General features: G+C 48.3%; 1 protein-coding gene across 23 annotated transcripts in view; it reads left to right on the top strand.

Annotated features, from left to right (window-relative positions):
- Positions 1 to 23,892, top strand: part of PHLDB1 (pleckstrin homology like domain family B member 1) — a 170,844-nt gene that overhangs the window by 60,345 nt on the left and 86,607 nt on the right. For all 23 annotated transcript variants that reach the window (XM_089773225.1, XM_089773226.1, XM_089773228.1 and 20 more), the window contains one exon: positions 12,018 to 12,143. In XM_089773225.1, coding sequence (XP_089629351.1) covers positions 12,018 to 12,143 — 126 coding nt within the window. The remainder of the gene's footprint in view (positions 1 to 12,017; positions 12,144 to 23,892) is intronic.

Consider the following 23,892-nt stretch of genomic DNA (forward strand, 5'->3'; position numbering starts at 1 on the left):
TGGTAAACTTCCACTATGTTTGATAATGAGTTCTGGTAGGTTTCTGTTGTAGTATGTGTGAGCTGTCATCATGGGAAGAAACTGACTAAGTGTGAGTTTTCACACTGGAGTTGCTAAAAATGTATTCAGCATCTTTGCATGGCTTGGCTTGGAAATGGTCACTCAGAATACACCAAAATATATAAAGATCACCCATTCAAAGTATATGTTTATAGAACTCGCATGCTGCTAAAAACCAACTGACCTATGATAAACATTCTCAGACTTACTTCTGAGAGTCATCCCTCACCTTAATATAGTTCTAACTCCATTGCTGCTGTGAGAGACACCATACACTTTCTTTCACTTCTGTCTGGAAATATTTTGTCTCCTTTAGCTACAATCAGTACTTTAGGTTTTCCTAACTCAGATGAGAGATGGGTGAGTATATGGCTAGGTCTACACTGCTGGTTTTTTTCGGAAAAAGCTACGCAAAATGCGCTCTGCATTTTGCATAGCTTTTTTCTGATTCTTTTGTTGGAAGAGGCTTTTCCAACATTTGGTCTGTCTAGACTGGGCCAAATGTCAGGAAAAAACCGTCTTTCGGAAGCCCCCTTCCTATTCCTTGTGGAACCGTTCTTTTGGAAGCTCCCTTATTCCTCGCAAAAAAAGCAGAAGAACAAACACGTTCCCTGGACATGAAACAGTTCTTCCTGGATACCTCCGGTATCCCAGAAAAACTGTGTAGTTTAGCCATACCCTATACATTTTTCTTTATGATTTGTTTATTTTGGGGCTGTGAAAGCAAGAGCATGTTTGGCACCTGAAAAAGCATGGGTGGCTTTTTTTTTTTAAACTGACTTGATTCGAATGCAATGATACCCCTTTAAACAAAGCAAAAATTAGATTTATATTTTATTCCTGACTGTGAGAATTGAAATCTTAGTCCCTCTGGGTAGTGGGAAAACAAAACAAACACTTGTGTCCACATAAGCAATACCATGGGATAAAGAGTGTGTGTCCCATTAATGTTTTCAGGAAGATCTGTATTATTGGCTGCTCCTTTTCTTTACTTTAATTTCCAAGAACACTAAAATGTGTTCATCACAATTAACGTGATGGCACTGACTATAATTTTTATCCCTTTTCCACTCCCCACCATCTTTATCTTTCTTGATGTTGAATTGCATTGGAGTCAGAAATCAGGATTCTGTGTTGCTTAACAGCCTTTTTTAGGAGCAGTGATTTATCTATACATTTCCTGGAGTGGAGGAAGTCACACAAAGGGCTGGGGCTAGAGGTTGGAGAGAGACCCTGTGAATAATAATCCAAGCCCCAGGGATTACAAAGGTGGGGGAATGCAGGCTAGTCCCTGAATGTTTAGAACCAGGGAACAGATTGTTTTAAGAGGGGGATTTGCTCCACCTCCTCCCAAGTACATCACTGATTACGTACTACGGAGCTTTTAGAAAAGAGCCAGACATGTAATTCTGAGTCTCCAAATGATATGTCAACCCAGCTGTCAGGGTTTATACAGTCCCAGGATTTCTACATGAGTCTTTCCTTTTTTGTTTAAAAGCCAATGAACATTGGATGCTTGTTGGGGTCTGTGCATAGAAGTGATTTCCCCAAGCCCCACTCTTTGCTGTAGGAACCACTTGTTCCTTTAAAGCTGCTTTCCCTTGACTTTTTGCCCATGTTCCTGATTGTTTGCATGTAGTGTGGCTAGATTGAGGCAAGTTGGAGAAAGGACTCCTTGCTCACATCCTGTGGTTTTTCACCTGACACTTCCCCTATATCTATCTTGTTAGAAATCAGAGAAGCTTGCAACTCCAGTGGAAGGGATGGGGCTTTGATTAGAATCATAGAGTCATAGAACATTAGAACTGGAAGGGACCTCAAGAGATTATCAAGTCTATTCCCCTGCCTTCACAGCAGGACCAAGCACCATCTTGATCATCCCTGATAGATGTCTATCTTGCTCTAACATATCTTCAGTGATGGAGATTTTACAATGTTCCTAGGCAATTTACTGCAGTGTTTAACCACCCTGAGGGTTAGGAATTTTTTCCCAATGTCCAACCTAAACCTTCCTTGCTACAGTTTAAACTAACCATTGCTTCTTGTCCTGTCCTCAGAAGCCAAGGAGAACAATGTTTCTCCTTCCTCTTTGGAAAACCCTTTTAGATACTTGAAAACTACTGTCATGTCCTCTCTGTCTTCTCTTTTCCAAACTAAACAAGCCCAATTCCTTCAACCTTCCCTTATAGCTCATGTTTTCTAGACCTATAATCATTTTTGTTGCTCTTCTCTGGACCTTCTCCAATTTCTCCACCTTTCTTGAAATGTGGTGCCCAGAACTGGACACAATACTCCAACTGAGGCCTGATTAGTACAGAGTAGAGTGGAAGAATGACTTCTCGTGTTTTGCTCACAACACTCCTGTTAATGCCTCCCAAAATCATGTTTGCTTTTTTGCAGCAGTGTCACGCTGTTGACTAATATTTAGCTTGTGGTCCACTATGACCCCTAGATCCCTTTCTGCAGTACCTCTTCCTAGAAGTCACTTCCCCTTCTATATATGTGAAACTGATTGCTCTTTCCTAAGTGGAATACTTTGCATTTGTCCTTATTAAACTTCATGCTATTTACTTCAGACCATTTCTCCAGTTTGTCCAGATCATTTTGAATTATTACCCTATCCTCCAAAGCCCTTGCATCCCCTGCCACGTTGGTATCATCTGCAAACTTAGTGTCTATATTAGTATCTAGAGTTGGAGTTCTGTGGCAGATGTCTTCCTCTCTGTGCCTCTCAAGAGTAGATTGAGGATCCTTACAAAACCTTCAATAAAATAGATTAGTGTTGCTTGTTAGTTACTAAGCCCTCCAACGTTTAGGGTAGCTATTGCTTTCTAGATCACCAGCAGCAGAGAGACTTGTATGCAAATAGTAGTGGGAGAGAACTCCAAGGTCTACTGTGAGAGACTGAGACTAGATGGGAAGGCAGGGTTAGGTTGTGTGTGTAATCTGATCCCAATAGACTTCACTGGATGTAGGGAAATTAATCCCATTTAATTAGTTAACCAGTTAAACATTATGTTTAACTGATTACGCTGGGTGGATCCAGCTGGAGCATCCCCCACAGCTGGCCCCTGGCTAGGGTTGTACAATCCCATTTCATTAGTTAATTGGTTAAACTTTGTTTAACTGGTAAACCAATTAAATGGGGGGGGGGGCACTCCAGCCCAGCTGTAGTGAAGCACCCCCCCTTTCTGCAGCAGGCCTCTCAGGACTAGAGCAGCCTCCTGCCCACAGCAGACAGGAGGGCTGCTCCAGTCCCCACTGTTTAACCAATTAACCTTTCACATCCCTACTTTTGGCCCTGTTCGGATCCCTATTTGGAGGAACTGTAAAACTCACATCCAGGATGTGGGGGAGTTGTGTGTTAACAGTGAGTCAAGCCCTAGAATCAGATATACTGTCTGGTGATAGGGCAGGGAATAGTTTTCCATGCAACATGCTGTGTGTAAAACACACTGACTGTAAACCTGTGAAGCATTTCCCTCATTAAGAGTGCATATTCCCCAAGTAGAATAGACCTAGGAGAAGAGGATTATTAAAGTCACTGGGTGGGAAGCATGGGTTGTATTTGCCAGGACTGGGCTGGGGGGGGAGGGGAGGGCAGGTTGCCATCTTTGTGTCATGTGATTGTAGGGAAGAGTAGTGTTTTGTTCTGTCACCTCCAGTTTCCTGCATAGGTAGTGCTGGTGTGACTGTCTTTCTTGTGAGGTGGGCCTCCTGGGCAGTATTGCAATGGTTGTATCAGTGGTGGATGCAGCTTGGTACTGCACTGTAATATAGCAGAACAGTTGTATTTTCCAAGAGGAAGATCAGATAGACGAGAATAAGTGAATGTTTAGTTGACACGGAGCAATGTCAGGAGTAGAGAGTAGCATAGTGAATATTCATGTACAGGTCCTGGAGATACTGCAGTACCAGGTTAATACATATGGGTGGACGAATCCAGCCCCCTATTCCAAAAAATATTGCAGTCAATACAAAGCAAGGTCAGGGATCCGGCATATGACTACACTTGATCTTAGCCGAAAAGTTGTATTTTCCAAGAGGAAAATCAGATATAAATTTTTAAGTGGAACATTGTGGAGTGTCAGGCTTTCACCTTCAGGGTGAAAAGACCTGCGTATTAGGTCACTGAAGGGGTCAACATAACGCCAAGGAGTTACTTGCCTGACCCCATGCCCTTCAGCAAGCGCTGTTTGGAGCGAATGTTTCTACCACACATCTTAGCCAAAAAGCCAAGAAGCAATTACAATGGGGAGTGCCCCAAGTACTCCAATGTAGGTGGTGCTGTATGTAGGGTTGCCAGGTGTCCGGTATTCACCCGGACAGTCTGGTATTTTCACCTCTTGCCCGGTAAAAAAATTCAGAGAATACCGGACACCTGAGATGTCCGGTATTATCTGAATTTTTCCCCGGCCAGGAGGCGAAAATGCCGGACACCTGGCAACCCTACATACACTCAGCGCCCAGCCTCCCCTGACCCCCAGTTCCTCGACCCCAGCCCCTATGCTTACCTGGTTCCCCAAGGCTGCCAGCACAATATGGCTGCCAGCCAAAAGACCTAGGGAAAGCAGTGACTCCCCTGGGTCTTAGTGCTCAACCTCTCCCTGTTCCTATCCCTGCGCTAACTCTTAAAGGGGACATGCTGTTTTATTTTAATTTTTTTGGGCTTGGAGTCCTTTTTGATTGCCCTCCCCTCCCCTTTTTTTCCCTTCAACAGAATTTTTTCCCATTTTGGGGGGGGGGGTGTTCGGTATTTTTGTTTCAACCATCTGGCAACCCTAGCTGTATGCACTGCAGAGCTGGAAGCTGAGGTGTCTTTCCTTTTCAGCCATCCTTCCTTGAAGTGCAATTTGAGGAAGAAACACCCAGCAGAAGGCACACCCAGCAACACTGGCAAGAATATGTCACTGGAGTCCAACCCCTTCCTTTACACCCCACCACCAGTGTTCCCTCTAAACTGCACAGCAGCACAGCTTCACAGGTGATTAATCAGCCCAACCCAGTCACTGACAGGGCTGATGACTGGGTGGGGCTGATTTAGTCACCTGTGAAGCTGTGCTGCCATACAGCTTACAGGGAATACTGCCACCACGGTGGGGTTTTTGGAATCCAGGGGCCCCTTATGGCAAGGTCTTCTGCAGGGTTTTGTTGTGTAAGAGGTCATGCCAAGAGCACCAAGTTCAGATCCTGTTCTGCAGGAGATGCTTGCAGTGGAGCACGAGCTAGCTGGAGAAGCATAAGTGCCTCCTTCTCATAAATCAGGCCTGGGTAAAATACAGTCTGTGGGCTGGATGCGGCCTGCGGAGGCAGCGGGAAGCCGTTGGCAGGCTCCCCAGCTTGTCCCACAGCCCTGCGCGCTGGGCAGAAAAGTGGTTGCCTCCTGTCCCCTACCTGTTTTGAAACTGGAGGGGAGGGGGGAAGTTTTAGGAGCCGCCCCTCCTCCAGCACATCCCCATTGACCGGTTTCCGGCAGAAACTAGCCAATAGGAGCTGCTTGTTAGAATAACAAGCAGTTAAGAAAAATCACGCCCCCTCTCTTGGGCTCAGTTATTCATGAAGCACATTGCCTGGCAGGCTGGCTGGCTGGCTGAGAAATATTTTGAGCTCTTCAGGCAGGCTAGTTTGGCAGCTGACAAGTAAGTCTCTTGGCCACAGCCTGCTTCTGGCACCCCAGCCCTTTCCTGCCCCAACTCTCTGCACCACTCAACATACCCAAACCCTCTGTCCCCTTCTTATCCCGATACCGTTTCCCAGATCTAGCACTCCAGTCTCCTGCCCCAGATCACAATCCCTTCCTACCCTAGGTCACATCCCAAATCCTTGCACTCTAGTCCCCTGCCCTAGGTCACAACCGCCTGCTTCATCCCAACTCCCTCCCAGACTCGCCCGTCCCTTACCCCAAGCTCCCTTCTGCACCCAACCTCCATCCCAGACCCTGCATCTCCATTAATGTCACGGAAGAGTGCAGCCTTCAACCACTTTCCAAAATATTGGAGTGGTCCTCCCATCAAAAATTATTGCCTACCCCTCTTATAAATCTTCCTCCTCACCAAATGCTTAACTTCCTGGTTGTTGAGGTGATTAATGTATGAAACAGACAACATTGTTGCCACTCATACATCTGATAGAGAACTGAAAAGGCTAAACTTCCTTGGCTGCAAAAGCTACTCCTTGGCGTCTTGCTAAACCCTGAGGGCAAAATATAATTTTACGAATTATTCAATTTTTTCATCTTTTATTGAATATCTATCACAGTTGAGGAGGGAACAATTTCAGGGCCTTATAAAAGAAAGCCAGAAAATCATCACGGTTTCTCTCCAGGCCTCTCTTGATGCTGCCACCACAGCTGCAGGTTCTGTGGCTAGGGAAGAAGTTGTTTGTGGAGCATCTTGGCTGCAGTCTCCAGCCTTCCCCAGAAGGTACAAAATGCCACCAAGGACCTTGAAGGACCTAAATTGTGCAGTAGTGCTAGGGGTGGGTTGTCCAGGGTATGCTACAATCATTTAGATATACTTGTGACAAAGAAAAAAGATTGCAGATCGTAGAGAGCTTGATGGTCTCATCTAGTTCACTACCAGCCCATGAAACTGGCTGAACCCTACAGGATGAAGCCCAGATTTACTGATAAGGGGCATCCTTCACAGTGATACTGCAGTTGGCAACATCCTCAAAACAACCATTTTGACCTATTGGTTGAAGGTCATGAACAGTGTTTCCTTGAATTGTTTTATGTGCAGAATACATTTTGGTTTGTGCACTGAAGCATGTGCAGATGTGCACCACTAATAGAAACACATACTGCTAATTGTGGGTGCTCTTCTAATCAACTGGGCAACGGTTGAAGCTTACAGTAAACACTGGTCATGAGCTCTTTTCCTCTCTGGATCCTACATTGCACTTATTTCTCTTTCCACTCTTACGGGCATCATCTCTCCCATTTTATGTCTTCTTGGGAGCTCATCACTTTGGACAGATGGATGCTAGAGGTGATTTCAGTAGGCTATTCCATCCAGTTCAGCATCTTCTGACTCTCCCTCCCCATCCTTCTTCAGAGGCCCTACTCATTAGTGTCTGATGTCAGGGGTTTGGTTCAAAGCACATCTGAGATCTACTGAAGTGTTACTGTCTGATGTCATTGCTATTTGGTGTACTGCCCATTGTGTATTCACTGCCTCCCCGACTAGGGATGTAAAAACCGACTAAACTAATTAACTTGTTAAATGATTTGTTTAACCCATTGGTTACCTGCTGCGGACAGGGGGTTGTTCTGGTCCCAGCTTGCCATGGCTGAGGTCCAGCTGGCTGGGCCTGCCATGGCTGTGGGCGAGGCTCTCCTGGCTTGCTGTGGCGTTGAGTAGCGGGGGCTGCTGCAGCCTGCCACAACATTGCCAGTTGGGCCATCATGGGTGGGAAGGGTTGCTCCCGCTGGCCAGGCCCTTTGATTAACCAGTTACCCGGTAAGCATGCCTATAAGATTAAGGCTTGTCAGGTGACCTGTTCACTGTTTAATCTTTTACGTCCCTATCCTTGACTCAGGTGCCCTTGGCCTCCCATGGCAGTGTGGCCAGCCAAGTCTCAGTCAAGTCTTGTGCACTCTGCTGAGATAGCTCTATCTGCCATCAACTGAAGTGTTGATCTAGGGGTCCCACAGGAGCAAAAATGCCCCACACCTCTCTGCATGGGCTGTCAGTTTATCAAGAACCATTGGAGGGCATGTGTTGTTCCCGATATCTGAGTCTCCTGGTATGGCTGCTCCTGGTGCTGAGCTCTTGTCCTGCTTTTGGGGTGTCACATGAGAGGTCTCCGGCCACAATAGAGCAAGAGGTCCCTAGGCCAGTCCTCTCCCTTGGGAGGCCCAGAGCAGCTCTTGTGTGACTGTACTGGCAGATCTGCCTTGCGGAACAGAGGCTTGGCTACATAGTGACTGTTGTGTATATTCTCTCTCTACTCCTCATGGGGAGAAGCATTTGTTTCTCAGCCTGTCTCCATGTCCACATCCTACCAAGTGATGGGATATCTCTCCAGATGTTTGAACGATCCCAGGATGTTCTTGTTCTGTTATCGCTTTAAAGATTTCAGTTGTTTGCCTGTGACATGTGAAGGCAAGTTCCATACAGCTACCTGCTCACTCTGCCTGCCAGGCTGAACAGCCCAGTGTGCTGTTGCATGCTGTTATGCTCCTTCTACTGTCCAGGTACCAGAAAGCTTAATTTGCTGTCTTTTGGTGTGCTCGGGGCAGAGGACCAGGGATGTTTCGATCTGGACTTTCACACCAACCCCAAGTCTTATAAGGGCCTGGTTAACATCTATAGTGATACTGTCTCCATGCCAGTACCACAGGTAGGTAGAGTTTTGTGCTTGGGCTCCTCTATGCCCCAAGCCTTGTGAATTCTTGCCACTGGCATGTTCTGTGCTTGATGAGAGCCTGAACATGAATCAATGGTTCTCCAGCTTTTGTATTAGTAACCCCTTTCACACAGCAAAACTGTGTGTGACACCCCCTTATAAAGTAAAAACATGGTTTTAAAGTATTTAATGCTGTTATGAATGCTGGAGGCAAAGCAGGCTTGGGGATGGAGGCTGATAGCTTGCGACTCATCACATAATAACACTGAGACTCCCAGTTTGAGAACCCCTGAGCTATGTCCTTTGTGGAGCTCTCTCCCCTGTCCTTTGTGGTGTTGGATGTCTGTCTTAGCCCTGCTGCTCAGGCTTACAGCATTCACCTGGGGAAAAGGAGGAGAGCTCCAGTCTTTCTCTTATGGTTGTTTTTCCCTGCACATCCCACTCCCCAAAACAGAGGTTTCTTCCCTCATATATGAAGAACCATCCCCTGGAGAGGGGGAGATATTTTCAGCCCTGGCTGAAACTGAAGAGCAACTGTTCCCCAGGGGATTGGCAAAGTACTTTCAAACTAGGCGTGTCTGGGGAGCATTCAAGCTCCTTTCCTTCCCACTGCAGGTCACAGAGGCATGTTCTGCAGTGCATTCCTTGCTCAACACAGCAAAGGGAAGGGGAATGCAGGCCCCCTCAATGCTCTGGGGGCAGTATCACACATGGTGTCACATAGCTTGCTGGCCTCTGACTTCGGAGTATCCTGTGGCAGCTTTCTGTCAGGTGTGAAGTGCCAGCCTGGGTCTGTGGTACTGGAACATCATCCCTGAGAGTGCTGCCCTACAGGCAGAAAGCTAACATATGGGTACAGGGTTTCCTGCTGTTTGGCTTAACTTTCATCTCTTAACTTTCCCCTGCTTCAGAGTTGCGCTGGTCTTTTCTGGGCTGAGATTTTTGCCCTAAAATGTAACTTGTTGGCACTCCTCTTGGACTTGGTCAAGCATGTCAATAGCAATAGAAGCTGAGCTGGATGGCAAGTTGTTGGCTGCTCACTCCTTTGTACTCAAGAGGCCACAGACACTCAGCACGTGGGTCAGCTGTGGAGAGTAGACTATGCCAGGCAATTGGAGCAGGAATGGTCCTGCGTGTGGTCAGGCCAGAGCCCAGGAGCAAGTTCCCATGGTTTCTGAGCCTCACCACCCTCCAGGAGAGATTGCAGGCCCTGCATCGCTCAGCCTGGCAAGGAGAGATCAGTCCTCTCTTCCTCTTCCTGTGCTGTGAGGGGAGAGCAAGGGGGTTGCTGGATGATGTGAAAAACAGGTGAAAAAAGTTACCTTCCTCGTTTAGTGTGTGTGGAGTGCCATCCCATGGACAGAGTCAGTGCTGGGCCTTGCTGACTGAGTGATACTGGCCTTTATGACTGTAGCTGTGGCTCATGCTTCAGAGCATGTGCTGGTTTTTGTAGGGAGTCAAGAAGAACAACCTCCCACTCAGGCAACATTTTCCCAACTGCTTTGTGGTCCTTTCTTCCTGGTGAAGCCTCCATGTTAGGCTAGCAACTGGAATTGCTGGAAATGATTTGATCTGGTATGGCACATCCTGAGCATCCTGCGACCAGCTTACAGATGTGGGAATCCTCTCATCTCAGGAACAGTCAGGAAAGAAAGAAGTGCTGCCAGTGGAAGCCATGAATTTTACTCTCGTACTATCGTTTCAGCTCTTGTACTATCATTTCAGAGACCAGGGTATATAGCAAGAATTGGATGCTGCAATCTGGCATGCTTATGGATTTGCTTGTACAAGTTTATGTTCTCTCCTTCCCCACTGTCTGAATGGGCTGTTCAGGTTTCTGGAATGGTGGGGACAGGGACTACCTTCTGGGCATAGCAACAGTGGCTAATTATAATTGTCATGTGTGTATCCTGTCGTCTGTCACCCTTGAAACACTTTACACAGATAGGTAAATATCCTGCTCCCTGTAAGCCCTGCCTCTGACCCACTAGAGAGAAGCAAAGTACTCACACTGAGTCCATAATAATCACACTGTCCTGAACCCCAGTCATCTTGATTCACTGCCCCATGCCACCTTTCTGGACAGTCATTATGTCAGCTATCCTGGTGTCAGGATTAATCAGGATTTTACATCCCAAGTGCCAGGCCATGTATCCCAACGTGCCTTAGGAAAGGAGGATCTAGTGGTGCAAGAACTCTTGGATATGGTGGGCAGTGACTTCACCATGATCAGCAGCCCTGTCCCAGCACAGCAGCCTCACAGTGGTGCCCCAGTCTTGTGGTTTTTGCATCATGTCTGTACAAATTGGCTCTTATCTCCCTTGCTGCTCTTGGACTTGAAGCTCTTTTGGTGGATGATGGACACCATGTCAGCTCGGGCAGGAGAGAGATGGCTGTGCAGTACAGCTGGTCCCCGGGTTGTGAACAGTCGACTTTCGGCTGTTCGCAGTTACGACCGAAGCTGTCGTAAATGGCGGACTCCAAGTTACGAACGTGATCTGCACTTATGAACAACACGGTCGTGTGTAACTCTATGGGGTCCGACTTATGAACAAACTGAGTTACGACCAATTGCTTGGTCTGTAACCAGTTCATAAGTCGGGAAGAGGCTGCAGAGAGCAATTATCTGAGTCTGGAGCACAGTGTTCCCTTGCACAGGAACTGTCATGCTCCTCTCTTGAAAATCTACAAGGCTCTTCTTTTTCAAGCTGCCCCTTCCTTGTGAGGCTCCCTCTGCCATACTTGGGAATCACAGATGGGTGCAGCAATTACAGCAGCAGAATGTCTGATGCAGGAGAAGTGAATGGTTCAGGGGGGTGGGTCGTATAGGTCTAGTGAGTATGCAGGTTTGAGAGCCTTCCCCCCCAACCACTTTCAGTAGGCTTGTGCACAAGCTATTCGTTCATAATCTCACTTCTCCTGACAGGCACTAGTCCTGCACCATAAGCTCTTGTTCTAGTGTGCCTTCACAGCATGTACTACCTGCAGTGCCTGCTGACCACAATGACATGCCAGTTTCTCTGAGTCCCGCATCAGTCCTGTGACCCAGAAACAAATTTCCAATGTGCTTAAAACCCACCAGGTCCACCCTCATCCTCCCTGTATTTGGCACTGGATTGCTCCCTGTTTACACTGCCAGATATAAAGGGGCAGGCTAAAGGTTCTGTTGACATCTCTCTGCCACCAGAGGCTTGTCAGGCTTGGCTCTTTTATCAGGAGCAGTGTGTGAAGCTCCAATATGGGCAGTAGGACCACAGCACGTGTCCAAAGGTGGAGTTTAGCCGTGGCTCTGTGTAAATCTTGGTGGGACTTTGGTAAAATTCCTTGTGATACTTCAGAAAAGAAATTGCAATGGGAATGATTCTTTGTCTAGCTCAGTGGGATCCTGGTGCCACAGTGATACAAAGAATGATTCCACCAACATACTTGCTCTCACAAGGCAGCTAGACTCCCAACTGGTATGTTGCCATGAAGACCTTCCTGCCTGCTAGGGTGTGATCAGTGATAAATCCTTTGGGGGTGCATTGTGGGAGAAGAGACCCTCAAGAACCAGAGTGGCCATGCTCATTGTATGCTATAACCTGCTCTATCTCATTCTCTCCCCACAGGGTGCATGATCTGCCTGGGGCAGTCAACCTTCCTCAGGTTTAATCACCCTGCTGAGGCCAAGTGGATGAAAAGCATGATCCCAGCTGGAGAAAGGAGCCCTGGGGCTTCATATGGACTCACATCAGGTAGGTGAATGCTCAGTACAGGGGAGTGAGGACTCCTATGTTCTGTTCTTGACCCTGCTGCTGACTCAGGTAAGTCAGGGTATGTCTACACTACAGCACTAATTCGAACTAACTTAATTCGAATTAGTGCATCTAGACCTAAAAACTAGTTCGAATTAGCATTTTGCTAATTCGAACTAGCATGTCCACATTGAGTGGACCCTGAACTGGGGTTAAGGATGGCCGGAAGCAGTGCCGGCAGGGCATCGGAGTAGGACTTAGAGCGTGGAGCTGCTGTCTCAGGCTAGCTGAGGGCTGTGCTTAAAGGGACCCGATCCCAACCCCGGACAGACAGTTCTCAGGGGTTCCCCGCTTGCAAAGCAGTCCTGGCTTGGAGTGCCCTGAGTGCCCACACTGGGCACATCATAGCACTCGGCCATCAGATCGGCTGCACTTGCCGCAGGCTGCCATCCTGGGGGGGGTGTCAATCGGGGGGCTGCAGGAGAGCTTCCACCCCGAGGAGCCCGCAGAGCCAGCCCAGTCCTCCCTATTGGGGGCTCGTGCCCCATTCCTCCCTCACCTCCTTCCACTTACCCCTCCCTAGGCCCCCCTTCCTGATGTACAAATTAAAGGACACGTGTGTTCAAAAATAGAAACTCTCTTTATTGAACAAAACTGGGGGAGACTGGGAAAAGGAGGTGGGAGAGGGGAAGAGAGAGGGTGGGAGAGGGGAGGGCAACTAAAATGATCGGGAGTTTGGAACAGGTCCCATATGAAGAGAGGCTAAAGAGACTGGGTCTTTTCAGCTTAGAAAAGAGGAGATGGAGGGGGGATATGATAGAGGTCTATAAAAGCACAAGTGGCGTGGAGAGGGTGCATAAAGAAAAGTTCTTCATTAGTTCCCATAATAGAAGGACTAGAGGACACCAAATGAAATGAATGGGTAGCAGGCTTCAAACTAATAACAGAAAGTTCTTCTTCACAAAGCAAATAGTCAACCTGTGGAATTCCTTGCTGCAGGAGGCTGTGAAGGCTAGAACTAGAACAGAGTTTAAAGAGAAGTTAGATAAATTCATGGAGATTGGGTCCATGGAGTGGTATTAGCCAGGGGCTAGAAATGGTGTCCCTGGCCTCTGTTTGTGGAAGGCTGGAGATGGATGGCACGAGACAAATGGCTTGGTCATTGTCTTCGGTCCATCCCCTCCAGGGTCCCTAGCGTTGGCTGCTGTTGGCAGACAGGCTACTGGGCTAGATGGACCTTTGGTCTGACCCAGTACGGCCATTGTAAGCTCAGGGCTCAGGGTCGGGGGTCTCAGTGGACCACCTTGATTTTCATGCACACCTGCTCCTGGGTGGCCAGGCTGGCAGCTCTCGTGCCCTAGACGGCCACTTTCCTGTGCCTAGTGCGGAGGTCATGGATAAGGTCCACGATCTCCGCACTGGACCAGGTGGGCGCCCGCCTCTTGCGGACCCGGGCAAGCTCCCGGGAGCCGCCAGCCTGGTCCCGGGAAGAGGGGGAGGGCTGGGTGGCAGCGAGTGGCTGGTTCGTGCCATGCCAGGTGCAGGGTCTGCTGGCTGGGTGCTGGCAGGCTTGCACCTGGCACGGGCACCGTAGCCAGCCCGTGCCCCTTTAAGGGCTCCGGGGCCGGGAGGGGGGCAGATGAGTTTCCCTGGTGGTGCCCAGAGTGGCCACCAGGTAAAGCTGGGGAGGGCTAGCCTCCCACTAGTTCGAATTAAGTGGCTACACAGCCCTTAATTCGAACTACTTAATTCGAACTAGGCGTTAGTCCTCATAGAATGAGGTTTATCTAGTTCGAATTAAGCGCTCTGCTAGTTGGAATTAAGTTCGAACTAGCGGTTTGCCTGTGTAGCGTCTATCAAAGTTAATTTGAACTAATGTCTGTTAGTTTGAATTAACTTTGTAGTGTAGACATACCCTCAGTTTCCCCTCTCTGCTAGTTTCCCCACTTCTAAAGTGGGGATAGTAATCCTCCTCTCAGAAGGGAGTTATGTCAATGCCTCTGGGCCTAGGATTGCTCTGGAAAAGAATCATATCACTGGTGGGTGTTGATGGCAGCAGAGTGTAATGAGCTTAACAGAGCCCAGATATTCAGTGGGAAAAAGTTCAAACCCTGGGCCATGGAGGGACTCTACCAGGGTTCAGATTGGCATTTCTGTCACTGTTGTGGTCTTTTAGACTGCAGCTGTCCCCCTACCTTCTGCCCCTACTCTCCCAAGCTGTTGCTGCACTCTTTGAACCACTGGGAATCACCAGTGTTGGATTTTGTGCCTGTGCAGAGCCAGAGTGGCATTGATGACAGGCAGGAATCTCTCCATCTCCTCAGTGATGGACAGGAAGAAGGGAATTTGTTTCCTTCTGAAATACTAAATCAAGGCTGCCGCTGGAAGTGGGAAATTGGGCTTGATTGACAAGTCACTCCTATAGGCCAGTTCAACCATCAAATCAAATGGAAAACTCATGGCATAGATTTGCAGTCCTTACACAGGCAGCACTTCCATTTGCATCAGCGGGAATTTTGTCTTGAGTAAGGGCTGCAGAGCTGAGTCAAGGCCTTTCCATTTGGTGTGATGGCAGAACTGGTCTTTAGAGTTTACAGACTTGACCATAAAGTCCAGCTGCAGCCATAATGGATCTTTTATTTAGGCTGAGCCAAAGCTGATGCCATTAGGGCTGCAGTGAGTGATTGTGGGAGGCAGGTGATGTATGATAGCTCAGGATGAGAACGTCGTCGTACAACTATACCTTGGAGTTATGGTTCACCATATGGTGCAGCCCAGTGGAGCTACCTGGTTGCCTGCATAACCCAGGATTTAACATCTGTCACGGGCTGAGCTTTCTACTTCCTGTAGCAGTGTTTGGTTTAACCCTTTATGTATTGTTACCTGAGCACTCTCGCCAAGATACCTGCTTGACCCTTCTTAGAAGCTGGGTAGTGAGGCGCTCAGGCTCTGGCTGATGCAGACTGAATGGTGTCCCCTCAATGTTCTCCTTAATGGCAGCTTGAGATACTTGCTGTCTATTGTGGGAAGGGTTCAGCAGGAGTCTGTGCTGGTAACACAGTGATAGTAGGAACCAACCTGGGAGAGGGACGAGGAGCAGATGGAGGACTTCACAGAGGCTCTCCAGTAAGTGAGTCTGACTGTTGATGGCCTGACCTTTCCTGCTTGCTTTCCTGTAATTTGTACAGTGAGGCTTATAATGAATCAGTGTCTGAGCACACCTCTTTGTCGCATGGCATGCTACTGCATCGACCTACGTAGCTTTCAGCACAGGTGACTTGAGGCTGGGTCACATCAGAATCCACTCCTTCCTGGGCAGTCAACTCCAAACAAATACAAAACCTGAACAATCCTCTGTCCCCCTTGGGCTCAGCTTCTAGCCCCTCCTGGACTCTGTTCAGTTTCCATCACTGTTTTGTAGAGTGCTGACTCTTAACGCAACTCTCTCTGGAGACTCTAACCCAGGGGTTTCTGTGGGAGCCTCCTTCTAGATTTCACATTCCCTCTAAGAGTATGTCTACACATCCAAGTTAATTCAGAATAACAGCCTTTATTCTGAATTATCTTCCATAGCGTCTACACAAGCAAACCGCTATTTCGAATTAAATTCAAAATAGCAGGGTGCTTAATTCGAGTTAGTTAAACCTCATTCTATGAGGAATAATGCCTAACTCGAATTAGCTAATTCAGAATAAGTGCTGTGTAGCACTTCTGAAATAGGGGGCCTCCTGCCTTCCCAGTTTCCCCTGGTGGCCACTCTGGGCCAAACCAGGAAAACTCTTCTCCCTCCCCCTAGCCCCGGAGCCCTTAAAAGGGCAGACTCTGGTCACTGTGCCTGTGCCAGCTCCAAGCCTGCCATCCCAGAGCCAGCAGTCACTGCCCTGACCCAGTGGCCCCAAAACATGATCCAGCAAGCCCCTGGCAGCCAGCCCTCCACTGCACCCCAGGAGCAGTCTGCCAGCTCCCAGGAGCCTACCAGGGCCCGGAGAAGGTGGGCACCTTCCTGGCCCAGGGCGGAGATCAGGGTGGACTGTACTCAGGTTTGGGGGGATGTCCCAACGTCCATGATCTCTGCACCAGGCAGAGGAATGTGGCCGTCTGTGGCAGGAAAGCTGCCAGCCTGGCCACCAAAGGCCACATGTGAACCCAGGAGCAGGTTTGCATGAAAATCAAGTTGGTCCAGCAAGACCCCCAACCTTGAGCTTCTCCTCCCCCTTCCTCCCTTTGCCTCCCCCTTCCAGCTCCCTCCTCCCAGGTTTCTCCCTCCTCTCTCCCACCTTTTTGGTCAATAAAAAGAGTTTGTTTTTGGCAAGAAATATGTTCTTATTTGACATCAGGAAGGAGGGTTAGGGAGGAGTAAGTGGAAGGAAGGAGGAATGAGGCACAAACCCCCAGTGGAGCACACCATGGAGGCTTTTAGTGCTCCTCAGGGTAGAAGCTCTCCTGCAGGGCTTCCTGGATACTGACAGCCCCCTGATGGACCTCCGGGGTGGCAACCTGCAGAAAGTGCAGCCAGGCTCGCAGCAACACACCCACGAGAAGCACCAGAGTGCCCAGGGGCAGCTCCTGCTCCGTGTTGCAGAGTGCTGTGGTATCCTGAGTGAGGATAGCCAGAGCACGCAGAGACACCTCTGTCCCTCATCAAGGCAGGCAAGCAAGCAGGGACACCTGAGAACTGGCTGTCCGGGGGGGGCGGGGAGGGAAGGGAGTCCTTTTAAGCACAGGCATCAGATAGCCTCAGGCAGCAGCCACACTCCTGACCTGGTTCTGGCTGGCCTTAGATCCGATTCTGTGTCAATTCAGTGTGGATGCAGTATTTCGAATTAGCAAAATACTAATTTGAACTGCATTTTGTGTGTAGACGCGATAATTTGAATTAGCTTAATTCGAATTAACTATGTCGAATTAAGATAACTCGAATTAATGCTGTAGTGTAGACATACCCTAACTGAGCTTATGCTAGTTTTTTATGAGCATAGGTGCTCTCTGATTTAATCACCTGATCTTTCAGCAGCTACTCCATCTTTGGGGCTGACACCAGGCCCCATTAAAGAGTGCTCGCCCAGTGACAGGGGCCACGATCCTACCTGCTTGTAAGACTTAACTCCTTATTGTTTGGTTGTGAAAAGTAAATTGGTCAGGCACTGAGAAATCCCAGGGATGTTTTCTTGGGCCCATTGAGATTACTAATAGAGCCCTTACTGACATAAGTGGCACTAGGATTTCACCCCAAGACTTGGTATTGGGACACAGTCGGGAGCCTGGTGAGAGACCTGTGTGAAGCTGTCTGGGGCAGGGGGCAGGAGGGCATGTTCAATATTAAGAAGGCTGGCTGTGGTGGAGCATTGTGGGCTTTCTCTCTCTCTCCTGCATTTTTTGTTTCTCAACTTTGTAACCACAGAACCTGACCATGCGGTGTCTCCTTAAGCAACGCTTTCTGGGATGGTAGCTCCCACTGCGTGTGCCAAAGCGGTGCTTATATGGCTGAGCGCCACCTGTCCTCATTCACTCCACTCTGATAAATGAAACACATAGGTGGTTTGGCAGGCAAAGCTGCAATTTGCTCATTACATAAATGTTATTGAAGATTCCCTTAAAAACTCCATTACATTAAGTGCAGATGTCACCCAGTGAAGATCTAGGGCCTTCTAGAGAAAAGCCCTGCATTATTGGAATTTCTCAGTTCAGATATACTAACATCCCCATCCTGCTGAGGACCAGTGGAGAACTGAACCCTGATAGAGGAGTTAGGAGCCTTGTGTTTCAAGCTGCTGAAAAAAATCCCCAGCTTGAGGGATGAAATGTTTCTAATGTGATTTCTCTGCTTGCTGAGAGATGCCTGCTGTTTACATTTATTTGAACAGCATTTATGCTGGTTTGTGGCCTTTCCGTTCCTCCACCCGCTGTTGACTCAGCTCAGAAATTGCATTTCTGTTTGTTAATTATTAATACTTGTCTCCAAAGACTTCAATTGTAGCAGCTCCTGAGCTGAACACAACCTGACTGGCATTTCACACCATCTCTTCTGGTCACGGAACAAGCTCCAGAGGCCTTCTAACCCTCAGAACAGCATAATATTCAAGGTCACATGAGCCCCATCTGTTGTGTTCAAAGCAGGGGACACTCCTGGAGGGCAGCACTTGTCTGAAGGGTGAATAAATGCAAGATTCAAAGGCTGTTTCTTCAGCCAGGGGGTTAATTGTTACTTGCAGTTTAGTTTATTTAGTGTCTCCATGGAGTGCAAGTCTCCTTCACCTTAAGGGAGCCTGCCTCGGACTAATTTTGAGGTTTCCCTTTGGTGTGGACATGCTATTTTGAAATTGTTATTTCGGGAGTTATTTCGAAATAAGTTATTTTAAAATAATTTCCTGTGTAGACATGCCTGAAGAGAGGGCTCTGCAATAGCCTTTGGTAACATGTATTTGTATTACTAATGGCTAGCGATAGTGCTGGTCACTGGGAAGATGTAGGGGCAGAATGGGTTGGATGAAGAGGAGGATCTGAATAAAAACTGATAGGTTGGTAGGTGGCATATTTTGTATTTAAATTACATATATTTCTTCTTTGAGTGATGTCCCCCTGGGTGCGCCACTGTTGGTGTTGGGCTCGGCCCGGCATTTCAGATCAGAGTCTTTTTCTAGCAGTATCTAGTTGGGCCGTGCATGCATGTGGGGGGCGTGTCCTGTCTGTGCCTTTGGAGTTTGTGTATGTGGCCCATCTCCCCTCAGTTCCTTCGTTGCTGCCCTCGGCTGCAGATGGACCTTGATCCCTCTCCTCCTCTTCAGTCAACTGTAGACAGGAATAGAGCTAGAATTGGTTCAAAAGTCTAAATCTACCAGACCTTTGTCTCGCACCCCGAGCCCGGAGTCAGTGTCATGCGCTCCTGCACCAATGCTGCCACCACTGGCACCACGATCACTGGCGCTGCAGAAGCCTCCATCAAGTTGTCATCATCTTTCTGTTCGCTCTCAAGGCCACAATGTGCTGGTACAGGATCTGGAACTGAGTCCTAGATCTCCATATGACCACTTTTGGAGACATCGATCTCAATCTCCCTTAAAACCGCATGGCTCTCATTGTCCTCTATGATCACCTGTACTTTCTCATTGCAGTGATTATGATGAGGATGAGAGGAATATATTCTCTTCTCAACACTCCTTTCCAACCAGGGCTCACACACCATATGAAAGATGTCCAACCACAATACTCTCACCACCCTCTGTTGTATTTGGAATGGTCCTGCCACCCTCATTATCCATTTTTCTGGTCCCTGAGCGCCCCCTCGGCACCGTCAACCCCGGCTCAGAGGTCAATACCCCCTTCCCATCCTCACACTTCCCCCTTGTCAACAGAGAACCCAGACACAGAAGAGGGGCAAATCGTTGATGAGCCTGACGCTGAACAACCTGACATTTCACCAACTGATAAATGCTCCTCCCCACCAGATGAGGTGGTTATTCCTGATGACCCATCACAAACTGATGATCTAATTTCAGGACTTATTCAGAAGGGTCTCTACCAGCCAAGAGGTGGTATTACCAGAGGTGCGAGAGAAACAACATAAGCTTTTAAAGCACCTCCAGTTTCCCTCAAAATCCAGTATTGCTCTCCCCATAGATGAACCAATTATGGAAGCAGTGGATGAGGTCTGGCAGACACCAGCCACAGCCCTACCAACCAATAACAGGGCTGCTAGAAAGTACTTCGTCCCCTCCAAGGGCACAGATTTTCTGTTTCTTCACACTTGGCTGAACTCCCTAGTGGTAGATGCTGCACAGCATAGCTCCAAGACCCCTCAGTTTAAATCCTCCATTCATGATAAGGACCATAAATGCTTAGTGATAGAAATGTAGCAATGTTAGTCTGGTGTAGTTGAAGCAAAATACAGGACTATGTAGCACTTTAAAGACTAACAAGATGGTTTATTAGATGATGAGCTTTCGTGGGCCAGACCCACTTCCTCAGATCAAATAGTGGAAGAAAATAGTCACAACCATATATACCAAAGGATACAATTAAAAAAAAGAACACATATGAAAAGGACAAATCAAATTTCAGAACAGAAGAGGGATGCGGGGGGGGAGGGAAGGGGCAGGAAGGTAAATGTCTGTGAGCTAATGATATTAGAGGTGATAATTGGGGAAGCTATCTTTGTAATGGGTAAGATAACTAGAGTCTTTGTTGAGACCTCCGTGTAAAGTGTCGAATTTTAGCATGAATAACAGTTCAGAGGATTCCCTTTCAAGTGCAGTTTTAAAAGGCTTTTGAAGCAGATGCAGGTAATTAAGTCGTTGAGACAGTGTCCTTTCTGGTTGAAATGGCAAGAAACTGTTTTTTCTTTGTGATCCTGTCTAATATCTGTTTTGTGGGCATTGATCCTTTGGCGAAGTGTCTGAGACGTTTGTCCAATGTACATAGCAGACGGACACTTTTGGCACACGATAGCATAGATTATATTTCTGGATGCACATGAATATGTGTTCTTGATCTTTAACTCACTTGGTTAGGTCCAATAGTGGTATCAGCAGAGGGAATATGTGGACAAAGATGGCAACAGGGTTTGTTGCAAGGGAAGGTATCAGGGTTGGTATTAGTGTGGTATGTCCTATGGTTGTTGGTACACATCCTGCTCAGTATCGTCTTGTATCCAATGCCTTGGAGACAGGGTATGCTGAAAATTTGCTGCCTTGAGTTCAGTGGAGGACAGGGCTATCATGGACTTTCACTCTTGGGACAAACCAGACACTTTGCCAACAGGAAATATTCTGCATTGGGCTTTTTGGACTGCATGGCATAGATCTGATGTGACCATACTTTTGATGCTGCTTATTGCAGACTGAGTATATGCTGCAGATCCAAAAATTCTGTGACCCATCAGCCCCAGCCCTTCCTTCCCTGCTACCCAAAGCTAAGTACAGGCAGTCCCCGGGTTACGTACAAGATAGGGACTGTAGGTTTGTTCTTAAGTTGAATCTGTATGTAAGTCGGAACTGGCATCAGCCGCTGCTGAAACTGATCAGTTTCAACCGCGGCTGAATCTGGACGCCAGTTCTGACTTACATACAGATTCAACTTAAGAAACCCAGGCGTCCCCAAGTCAGCTGCTGCTGAAACTGATCAGCGGCTGATTCCAGGAAGCCTGGGGCAGAGCAACTCTGCCTCGGGCTTCCTGTAGTCAGCCGCTGGTAAGTTTCAGCAGTGGCTGACTTGGGGACGCCTGGGGCAGAGCAGCTGGGGTGCTCCTGGGTTGCTCCAGTAGCGCCGCTCCTCGGCACTACTGGAGCAATCCAGCAGCACCCTAGCTGCTCTGCCCCAGGCGTCCTGATTCAGCCGCTGCTGAAACTGACCAGCAGCAGCTGAATCAGGACGCCTGGGGCAGAGCAGCTGGGGTGCTGCCAGGTTGGTCCGGAGCGTCGCTGCGGGACCAACCTGGCAGCCCCCAGCTGCTCTACCCCAGGGGTAGGCAAGAAAAGCCTGGTCTACTGGGGGGGGGAACTAGCTGCATCCCCCCCCCCCAGCAGACCAGGGAGACCGGGGTGGCGGACCGCCCAAGTCCTCCACGGCTTTGCTCCGTCTCCCTGGTCTGCTGACCTGGGAGACGCGGAGCAAAGCCGCAGAGCACACGGGCAGCGGGACAGTCCAGGCGGGCCGCGGCTGCCCCACTGCTGGTGTGCTCCGAGGCTTTGCTCCCCATCTCCCTGGTCTGCTGGTCAGACCAGGGAGATGGGGAGCAAAGCCTTGGAGCACGCCCGCAGCGGGACAACCCAAGCGCGCCTGGGCTGTCCCGCTACGGGCGTGCTCCAAGGCTTTGCTCCCCGTCTCCCTGCAGACCGGGGAGATGGAGAGCAAAGCCGCAGAGCACGCCCGCAGCGGGACAGCCCGGGCGCGCTTGAGCTGTCCCCCTGAGGGCGTGCTCCGCGGCTTTGCTCCCCGTCTCCCTGCAGACCAGGGAGACGGGGAGCAAAGCCGCGGAGCACACCCGCAGGGGGACAGCTCAAGTGCGCCCGGGCTGTCCCGCTGCGGGCGTGCTCCGCAGCTTTGCTCCTGTCCCCCTGGTCTGCTGGGGGGGTCCAGCAAAGCCGCTGGACCCCCCCCCCCCAGCAGACCAGGGACACCTGAGCAAAGCCGCCACCTGGGCGGCTTTGCTCGTTTGCCCGGGAGCAAAGCCGCCGCCTAGGCAGCTTTGCTCCCGGGCAAACAAGCAAAGCCGCCCAGGGAGACTGGGAGAAGCTTTTCTCGCCCCGGAGGACACGGGTGGCAACCCGCCGCCCGTGAGCTCCGGGGCGAGAAAAGCCCCGTTCGTTTAAATAGTAAAACGAGTGAACTAGAATGCCTAGTTTTAAAAGAGGATATTGATATAATAGGCATCACAGAAACCTGGTGGAATTAGGACAATCAATAGGACACAATCATACCGGGGTACAAAATATGTCGGAAGGACAGAACAGGTTGTGTGGAGGGGGCGGGGAGTGACGCTATATGTGAAAGAAAATATAGAATCAAATGAAGTAAAAATCTTAAATGAATCAACATGTTCCATAGAATCTCTATGGATAGTAATTCCATGCTCTAATAAGAATATAGCAGTAGGGATATATCATCGACCACTGACCAGTACAGTGATAGTGACTATGAAATGCTAAGGGAGATTAGAGAGTCTATAAAAAAAAAACCCCTCAATAATAGTAGGGGATTTCAATTATCCCCATATTGACTGGGTACATGTCACCTCAGGATGAAATGCAGAGACAAAATTTCTCGATACTTTAAATGACTGCTTCTTGGAGCAGCTGGTACAGGAACCCACAAGGGGAGAGGCAGTTCTCGATTTAGTCCTGAGTGGAGTTCAGGATCTGGTCCAAGAGATAACTATAACTTGCTTGGAAATAGTGACCATAATAAAATAACATTTAACATTCCTGTGGTGAGAAGAACACCTCAGCAGCCCAACACTGTGGCATTTAATTTCAGAAAGGAGAACTATGCAAAAATGAGGAGGTTAGTTAAACAGACATTAAAAGGTACAGTGACTAAAGTAAAATTTGTGCTGCATGGAAACCTTTCAAAGACACCGTAATAGAGGCCCAATTTAAATGTATACCCCAAATTAAAAAAACACAGTAAAAGACCTACAAAAGAGCCACTATGGCTTAACAACCATGCAAAAGAAGCAGTGAGAGATAAAAAGGCATCTTTTAAAAAGTGGAAGTCAAATCTTAGTGAGGAAAATAGAAAGGAGCATAAACACTGCCAAATTAAGTATAAAAATGTAATAAGAAAAGCCAAAAAAGAGTTTGAAGAACAGCTAGCCAAAAACTCAAAAAGTAAGAACAAAATGTGTTTTAAGTACATCAGAAGCAGGAAGCCTGCTAAACAACCAGTGGGGCGATCCTGGACGATCGACATACAAAAGGAGGACTTAAAGACGATGAAGTAATTGCGGAGAAACTAAAAGTATTCTTTGCTTGTCTTCTTTGCTTCAGTCTTCTTTACAATAGTAAAGAATAAAGTTGTCAGACATATGGAAGAACATAATTTGTTGGGCAAAAGTCAGAACTAGGGACCACTAGATGAAATTAATGGGCAGCAGGTTTAAAACAAATAAAAGGAACTTTTTCTTCACACAGTGCACAGTCAACCTATGGAACTCCTTGCCTGAGGAGGTTGTGAAGGTTAGGACTATAACAAGGTTCAAAAAAGAGCTAGATAAATTCATGGAGGTTAAGTTCATTAATGGCCGTTAGCCAGG

The sequence above is a fragment of the Pelodiscus sinensis genome, chromosome 25 (assembly GCF_052426305.1).
Source record: "Pelodiscus sinensis isolate ZL-2025 chromosome 25, ASM5242630v1, whole genome shotgun sequence".
NCBI classification, from domain to species: domain Eukaryota; kingdom Metazoa; phylum Chordata; order Testudines; family Trionychidae; genus Pelodiscus; species Pelodiscus sinensis.